Source organism: Sapajus apella, unplaced genomic scaffold, assembly GCF_009761245.1.
Source record: "Sapajus apella isolate SASKATOON/1434 unplaced genomic scaffold, GSC_monkey_1.0 scaffold369, whole genome shotgun sequence".
NCBI lineage: Eukaryota > Metazoa > Chordata > Mammalia > Primates > Cebidae > Sapajus > Sapajus apella.
Window position 1 is genome coordinate 22010 of NW_022437308.1, and position 8875 is coordinate 30884.

The 8875-nt window shown below is 53.7% G+C and overlaps 1 protein-coding gene across 1 annotated transcript; it reads left to right on the plus strand.

The window, feature by feature from the left end:
- The first annotated feature begins 265 nt into the window (after positions 1–265).
- On the plus strand, positions 266–6021 carry LOC116545780 (beta-1,4-galactosyltransferase 7-like). The gene is made up of 6 exons (XM_032272245.1): positions 266–272; positions 1018–1034; positions 1693–1763; positions 1959–2321; positions 4917–5335; positions 5897–6021. The coding sequence occupies exons 1-6, from the start codon at positions 266–268 to the stop codon at positions 6019–6021; spliced, it is 1002 nt and encodes a 333-aa protein (XP_032128136.1).
- Positions 6022–8875: the final 2854 nt, after the last annotated feature.

Consider the following 8875-nt stretch of genomic DNA (forward strand, 5'->3'; position numbering starts at 1 on the left):
GCTCCTCGTAGGAGAGGGGAGCAGGGCCAAGGGAATAGCATGTGAAAGTGCTCAGAGTGCCCAATCCATGCCGTTCCCCTGGGTAATAGTCACTGCTTCTTTTCCTGAAGGTGGGATATCACCCCATATCCATCTCTCCAGTCTCTACCCTGTCCCCAGAAAAAGCCCAGAGGGCAAGGGAGAATCTATAGAGGTTCCAGCCTTCCCAGGCCACTCTCAGGACTGGGCTGTGCTCCTCTCCAGCCGAAACCACCACCACAGGATAATGGGGGGTAAGTCAGAAGCCCTGGGGCGGGGTGTCTTACCAGGCCACCTCTCAGCTGTGTATGGAACCTGGGACTGGCTTCAAGGCTTCCAGATTGGCAGTTGTTCCTCTAGAAAAAGGGAGAAGTTAGTCTGGCTCTAGCATGTGACTTAAAGCATGCCCAACGGCTTTAACCCTTCCTGTAACTCACTTTGTAAGCTCTCTGCTGCCCGGCCTGTTCTTGCTGTGCTGGGGCCACAGATATGAATATGACATGGCCTGACAAGCAAGGACACAAGGCATTATGAAAAAGCAGGAAGTAAGATGCTGCGGGAATACAAAAGTGGATGCATTATGCAGGCAGGTGGCAGTGCTGGCCATGACATTGGAGTTTGGCCCTGAAGGATCAACAGGGGGCCTCAGGCAGTTAAAGAAGGACATTTCAGGCAGAAGGAGCGGGCTGTGTGAGGGCTGGAGCAGGAAGGAATATGACAAGTGGAAAAGCTCTGAGGTGCCCAGGATAAGAACATGGGGCAAAGTTTGGAAGCACCTGGAGTTGGGGCCAGGTGACAGAGGGCTTTGACTGTCAGGCCAAGAGCTTGGCCTTTGTCTTGCAAACAGAGGAGGGGAGGGTCATTCAGAAGATTGAAAAGTGGTCCCAGCAGGGCAAGGAGCAGATGAGTGAGGAAGGATCAGAGGGGGACTTAGGAGATAGAATTTATAAGGCCTGATAGCTAATTGCTGACTTTTACAAGTTGTGGATTCCTTTGCAGATTATTCTGGGGAGAAGGTAGGGGCATAGAGGAAGCTTCCCCCTTGGTGGATTCTTGAGCTCCTCTTTCAGCATACTTATGAATTTCCAGAGGAGGGGCAAAGGAAGCTGGTGAATTCTACCTGTTTCTTTGTATTTGCTAACCAAAAGGGCTGTCTCCTTGCATCACCTCAATGTCTAAGACATTTCATTTGTTTTTCCAACTTTCTGAAATCAGTGCCTGTGCTGTGCCCAGCCCTCATCTTTCTTTCCCTCTCTGTCTCCCATCTTTGATCACATGAGCTCCCTCTTGGACTAAAGGTTTGAGGCTCGTTCAGTGAACTACCACTGACATTTGGGCCTTGCATTGCTTTGGGGGCAGGTCGGATCTTCCCAGAGTCAACATTGGTCATTTCACCTGGACTAATGCCAGCACACACCCATGTCTGGGTGGCCTTCCTGATCATTCTGGGAAGTAGGACGGAGTCATGGCTTCTGCTGGGGTGGATTTGTAGGGGAATGGGTTTGGAAGGCAGTGGGCTGCATCTCTAAGGTGGGGCTTCTGTCATTGGCTCAGGACATTGAGCCACTGTCATGGGGAGGAGCACATGCAAGTGACAGGAACCTCCTCATTCTTGCCCTGAGCAGCTCTGACCAGAACTCCATCACAGAAAGTAAGAGAGCATCGAGGAGCTAGGGCAGCTCTGTGACCTGGGAATGGTTCAGATGGCTTCCCAGGAGTGGGTGGCATGGATTGGGTGTAAAGAGGTAAGCAGGATTCCAATGCATGGTAGTGGCATGAGCAAAAACATTAAAGTTGCTTTTGCACTAATTCCCAGGGGCTTGGGGTAGACCAGTTATGTGCAGCTCCTCGTGGGAGGCTAGGGAGGGGGTCTGTCAGAGGGCCCCAGCACAGCGCAGCCCTGCCTTGCCCCTCTGACCCTGTCCCTACTCTTGTTCCAGGTCCCGGCGGCTCTCTGGCGGCCTCCCTCGAAAATGCTCCGTCTTCCACCTCTTCGTGGCCTGTCTCTTACTGGGCTTCTTCTCCCTACTCTGGCTGCAGCTCAGCTGCTCTGGTGACGTGGCCCGGGAAGCCAGGGGACAAGGGCAGGAGACCTCCGGTCCTCCCCGAGCCTGCCCCCCAGAGCCGCCCCCTGAGCACTGGGAAGAAGATGCATCATGGGGCCCCCACCGCCTGGCAGTGCTAGTGCCCTTCCGTGAACGCTTCGAGGAGCTCCTGGTCTTTGTGCCCCACATGCACCGCTTCCTGAGCAGGAAGAAGGTCCAGCACCACATCTACGTGCTCAACCAGGTGGACCACTTCAGGTAGCGCCTGCCCCCACCTCCTCCCCTCCCGGCACCCCTTTCCTGGGCTCAGGCTTCTCAGGGCCTGTGAGAGGCCACCTGGGGCTGGGGGCAGGAGGGCGGAGGGTGGCAGGCCCCTCTCATTGAGTGTGACGGGAATCTTTGGAGAGGGCCCTGATCTAACTGCCATTTTGAAGAGCTCACTGTGGCTGCTGTGTGTGGAATCGATTATGCCAGGGTAAGAGGAGAAGCATGGAGACCAATTGGGTGGTTACTGCTGTGGTCTGAGATGACAGTGGCTTGATGGTGTGGTGCTGGGGGCGGTGGGTAGAGAGAGGTGCTGTGGAGGAAGCCCAGACAGGACTCCCTGGGGACTGGCTGGGGAATTAGGGAAAGGGAGGGTCAAGCCCACGGCTTTAATGTTGCCCACAACCTGGCATTATCCTAAAATCTCCACCCTTACCAAAAAGTGCTCCCTTCCATGACCATAGCCTGGCATCTCACCCTCCAGCACTTCACCTCCTTTCCCTCCAGTTAATTCCCACCGGAAGATGGATTCTCAGCCCCACCAGCCTGATCTTCCCACCTTTTCAAGTCTCCTTGATCTGGATCCCCAGGTCCCCCCACCTTTTCCCTGCCACCCTCCTTATCTTTACTTTTTCTTACCTAACGTGGAGTCCAAGGTCCGCCACTAAAATCCTCCCTGGCATACTCCCTCAAGCCTCTGGCCCCTTGTTGCTGCCGTAATCTCAGCCTGACTTACTCCAGCTGTCTGCTCCACACCTGCGCCTGAGCACTGGAGGGGACTGGAGAGAAAAGATCACACATGAGGCGGCCACACTGCTGCGCCTCTGCCAATGAGTCCCCCCAGGAAGGCCCTCGGCCCTGCTGGGAGCCTCACTTTCTTCTGGTCTGTCCACTGCAGCCTTTAAAACCATCTTTTCTCATTCCTCCCCTGTCCTCACTCTTAGCTGATGACTTTGCTTCCAGTTTCAGAAAACAGAATGAAATGAAGAGAACTTTCCCCGGTTCCCGCCACCTCGACTCACCTCTCAGCCTCTGTGCACAGGGATTCAGGGCCGTCCTAGCTTCTGTCTGGGCTGACTCTCCACCGTCCCTACCCCCTAGTGTTTCCCCCCACCCCCAGTTGGCCCCTTCCTCTCCCTCACGATGAGCACTCCTCTCCTGGAGCATACCCATGAGCATACACACACTGAAGTGGCTCCTCTCTCAAAGGAAAAAGACTCCCTGGATCCCACATCCCAAGGCTGTCACTCCACTTCTCTGCTTTCTGGCAGACCTCCTTCCCTTTCTCCCCCCTCGTCTCTCTTGAACCCCTTCCGCTTAGACTCCGTGCCCACCATGGTACAGAGCAGCTCTCACTGAGGTCACCAGCCACCTCCGCTTGGTTGGTACAGAGGCTGTGCTGGGCCCGTATTCCAGGGACCTGTCAGCAGGGTCTTCCTTCATAAACGCTCCTGCTTGGTGCTGGGGCAGCACCCTCTGATCCTCCTTCTGCACCGGCTGGCCCTCTGTCTCTGTGGGTTCTCCTTGTCTCCCTGAGCTCTCACCATCGGGGCTTCTTGGGGCTCAGTGCTTTGGCAGCCCCCCTTTTGTAACTCCAGGCGTTCCTTGGGGCATCTCATATCATCTCCAGGCATTAAACCCCATCTCTACTCTGATGATTCCCTGGGCTATTCCTGGCCCAGACCACTCTCCTGAACTCCAGGCTCACCAGCCCAGCCGTCTACACAGTCCCTCCACATGGTGGCCTCAGAGCCACTGCAAGCTTCCATGATCACAGCTGAATTGCTGGTGCCCCGCCCTACTTTAGACCTGCAGTTCTGCCCTCTTCCCCATGGAAATGGAAGCTTTTTGCTTCCCTTGCTCAAGCCCAAAAGCCTCCGAGTCATCCTCAGCCGCTCGTTCTCTGTCGTATACTGTATCCTGTCAGCAAAATCCATCTAGAATCTGCCTGCTTCTCACTGTCACCACTGTCACCTCCTGAGCTAGGACACCTTCATCTCTCCGTCTCTCACCTAAATTATTGCTGTAGCCTCCCAGCCGGTCTCCCTGCTTTCACCCCTGCTCCAACAGTCTATTCTCAACAGGCCAGCTAGGGCGGTCCTGTCCAGACATAAGTCACAGCATGCCCCACCCCTGCTCAGAGCCTGCACAGGGAGTCAGAGCCCCATCCTTCAGTGGCCCTTGGGCTTTGTGCAGTCACGGTGTCATCCCTGACATCGCCTCCACCGCCCTCGCCCCACCCGGCCACGTACCGTCTCCTGGCCTGCTTTGCTTTCCCGCCGGCACTCACCACCATCGGCCGCGCTTTGTGCTTGTTTGTTTCTCTTTCCTTCTATTGGAATCTCACTTCCTCGAGAGCAGGCCTGGTTTTTCACTGCTGTACCTCCAGTGCTTTGAATGGTTTCTGGCACGTAGCAGGCGCTCAGTAAATATTTGTGCGATGAGTGGAGGGGACAGCCCCATAGGCTGAATGAAGTCAGTGCTGGGCCAGAGAGCACCATAGGCACCATGGGGGCCCCGAGGTGGGTGCTGAGCCCCCGGCAGTGAGCCCATGCGCCGCCCCTGCCCAGCCTCTGCCGCCCTGCACAGGTTCAACCGAGCAGCGCTCATCAACGTGGGCTTCCTGGAGAGCAGCAACAGCACGGACTACATTGCTATGCACGACGTTGACCTGCTCCCTCTCAACGAGGAGCTGGACTATGGCTTCCCTGAGGCTGGGCCCTTCCACGTGGCCTCCCCGGAGCTCCACCCTCTCTACCACTACAAGACCTATGTTGGCGGCATCCTGCTGCTGTCCAAGCAGCACTACCAGCTGGTGAGGCCCGGACAGCCCCCTCTGCTCAGGCTGCAGATGGTGGGCAGGACGGGGCAGTGCCTCTGGGGCCCAACAGATGGAGCCCTGCCCCAGCCTGGCAGGGAAACCCGGGAGCAGCCACAGTGCGAGGAGCAGGCGAGCCAGTCAGCCACAGCAGCGGAACCCCTGGAAGCTGGCTTCAGAAACCTGGGGAGTTACTGGCCCTCAGCATTGAAGAGTGTGGGGGGCGGTTCAGGTGCAGCTTGCCCACGTCCTGGACAGTGTCACTGGGGCCCTGTTTCTCTGTCCATCTCTCAGCTCTGCCTTCCCTGCACTGGGTTTATTTGCAAGGTGGTAGTTGTCACTGCAGCCGGTATCCTAGATGGGTATCCAGGGCCCAGTCTGGTGGGAGACGGGGGCCCTTTCCTTGTAGCTCAGGCAGGAGTCCGGCTCTGAGCCGCACTGGCTCATGATTGGCAGGCTTGAGTACTGAACCCGCCTGAGCCAGTGACTTGCTCAGAAGTGGAGGTTGTGGTGAGCAGAGATGGCACCACTGCACTCCAGCCTGGGTGACAAGAGCAAAACTCCATCTCACAAAAAAAAAAAAAGAGAGAGAGATGGTGAAGTGACTGGCATGGCTCCTGTTAGAGTGTAGGCTGCTCCTAAGTGTTCATTTTCCTTGTTTGGTTTGATAAAAAGATTCCTTATCGAGGTGTGGAGTGTGAACACCCAGTCTGCATTTCTCTCTTGCCGCACGCTGGCTGTGTTTGTCCAGCAAACGTTCACTTAGTAAAGTTGCTGAACTCAGATCTGTGTGCAAAGTCCAAGCTGGGCGGGGGTCCAGGCAACTTCTCTGAAGGGAAAGGACAGAGAGAAACTTGGAAATCAGCCTATTTCTAGGGAGAAGATGGAGCAGGACTGGGACGGCTCCCAGAAACCAAGCATCTTCCTCAAGGGTGAAGGGAGAGGGGGCAGAGGAGCCAAGTGGAGAAGGAGAGGGGTTACAGAGGGTTTCCCTGGAGCAGGGGTGGGGTCAAGGGTGAGCTTATGGAAGCCGAAGAGCTTTTCCTGAGGCCAGAGGCTCCAGTGAGATGTGCAGCCACTCCCATCGTAGGTCTTTGGGGACAGTCCCAACCCCACAATTCTCTCCTGTGGTCCCGTAAACTTCCCAAATGTCCCGGGATGCCAGCTGCCGACATGCAAACTCCATCTCCCAGAGACAGCCTCTCCTGCTCAGAAGTGGCCCCAAATTCTTTGTCAGACCAAGCGTAGGGATTTCTCAGTTGGGAAAACCTAGTCACTGAATTTTGTGGAAGGTAGAATAAGAATAGAAACTGCAAAGTTTTTTTTTCAGGAAAGTATGTTTCTTTGTTAGATTGCAAAATCTTTTTCCAGTGGGGACAGGTCAATTTAAAGCAGTGACAGCCCTGCAAAGATGACGCACATGTCCAGGGAGAAGCTGCAGAGTGGACCGCACGCTCCTGGGGAGCCAGGCTGGGCCTCACGTGGGAGGGGATGGAGGGCTGGAGTCCTGCCTAGGGGACTGCCTGGCAAAGAGCAGGAGAAATGGCCAAACGCAGATCTGTGTTCAAATCCCTCACTAGACTGCCAGCGGCAGGACTGTTGGCAAACACCTCTCTGAGGCTTGGTGTCCCCACCGTAAAAACGAGAATTATATCCCCCCAATTTGGGTCACAGAATCATAATACGTTTCAAATGAGAAACATTAGAAACTTGCATGCCATGCCCAGCCATGGAGTGGTCAGCAGGTGTTGTCCTTGACCCACACGGAGCAAGTGATATGCTTCTGCTGTGACATCCTTCAGGGAACAAGGGGACCCAAAAAGCTCCATGTCCCTGGGCTGGCCAGAGAGCCAGCGTGATGGGAGAGAAATGCTATGCACCTAGGGCTTAAACAAGAGCAGTTCTGTGGTCTTCATCAGGCCAACATGATGCTGGAGAACAACGCAAGACATTTTTGACACTCGGCTTCGAACTCAGCAAACAGGGCTGGACTGAACACGTCGCAGGGACATACTCTGGTCACATCCTTGCCACATCCAAGCAAAGGCTGCTTGGAGCTGCTGTCAGGGTCTTTTCTGGGTCTCTAGTCATTCATGTGCCACTTGTACCATGTTTTTAAAAACATTTTTTCTTTAACCTTTTTTACTTACCTTATTTATCAATATTATATTTTACTATGATTAAGTTTTAGTTTTTTCCAGTTTATTTTAGATTGTCTTTGCTTTTTGGTATTTATATTTGAGTTATTTGTTTTGAGGCTTCATTTTCACCTGATTTTAGATGCATCTATTTCCATGATGATTTGCTGTTTGCTATGGGGTTTATCTCTAGGTACTGAGTGGCTGTTACTTGTTTGGGATCCAGTGGATTCCCAGACATGCAAGGCCACTTCTAACTGGGCTGAGAACTCTTTCCACACACGGCTTTTGTGATTTTCAGTCACAGATAGCAGGGTTACCACAGTGTACTGTGGATATCACAGGATCCCCACAGATTGTCCTTAAATACTTGCCCATGTTTCATTTAAAAGTACTACTTTGGGAATAACTGCTGAAAAGAAAGAGCTCTTCATTTTCCTTACTGATAGTTAAGGATGTGGTCCTCATATAACAGCATGTCAGCTGTATTATGCCCTCAGTCCTCTTGGTGAGCAATTTGAAAACAGATTCCTAATGATCCATCCACCTCGGCCTCCCAAAGTGCTGGGATTACCGCCGTGAACCACTGAGCCTGGCCTCCTGAGTACATTCTGAAAGGGGAAAGGTGTGTGCTGTGATCGTCAGCATAGGAAGGATTTGTCCACTCTCTCCTCCATCTGTGCTCACCTTGGTCATCAGCAGCTTCCGGGTCTCTGGAGAGTGGAGTTTGCCTAAGGTAGTGTTTGACACAGCCAGTCACCTTGTCCACCCTTCATTGTCTTTCTGGCTTTCCACAGTGCTGCATTCATCCAGGGTTTCTACCACACAGCTGATTACTCTTGATGGTGGTATTTTTTGGTGGCCATGAATACTCTTTTCCAGAGACATATTCTTGTGCCACAGATACTGAGACATGGATGTAAGCTTTTCCATCAGGAAAGAACATTCAAGACACTGGTGCAGTGGCTCCATTGCATTCTTTGTTAACTTTGCTGGAACTTAGTTTTTCAAGTATGTGATCACATGCAAGCCTCCTACCAGCCCAGACCCACAGCCCTGCCCTGCAGCTAGGGGGTCTTGGCCAGGTGAAGGCCACTGAGAAGGCATGGGGTTGAGGGGGGAGGCGAGCAGCCCAGCTCTCTCTGGACTTGCTGCAGGCCAGACAACCTTGGTGGGTAAAGAGAAGCCCAAACATGCCCATGACTTAGCAGGAATCGATTATTCATCCATCACTGTTTCCTGTGCCCTGCCTGGGCACCGACACAACAGTCTCCAGTCTGGGACACACCATGGGGAGCTGCACTGGGGGCACTCCAGAGGGCATGGCTCGGGGCAGCACCACCTGGACTGAGGTCTCAAGCCCTTCACACTCCTATAAATGACAGAGGACTCAGAGGTTATCTCCAGGTGGGTTGTAGCTAGGATTGTTATTACATGAGAAACTAGAGCTGGGGGGGAATGGGGGTTGGTCAGGGGTCCAAAGTTTCAGGTGGGAGAAGTATGCTCTGAGGACCGAGGGCAGGGCATGGTGACCACAGTTGATGATACTGCATTGTATACTTGAAATTTGCAAAGAAGAGAGATCCTAAGGG

Coding starts and splice junctions, on each gene's coding strand:
- LOC116545780 (XM_032272245.1), top strand. Junction 1,764..1,958: donor CATGGATTGGGTGTAAAGAG/GTAAGCAGGATT, acceptor CTCTTGTTCCAG/GTCCCGGCGGCTCTCTGGCG. Junction 2,322..4,916: donor AACCAGGTGGACCACTTCAG/GTAGCGCCTGCC, acceptor CGCCCTGCACAG/GTTCAACCGAGCAGCGCTCA.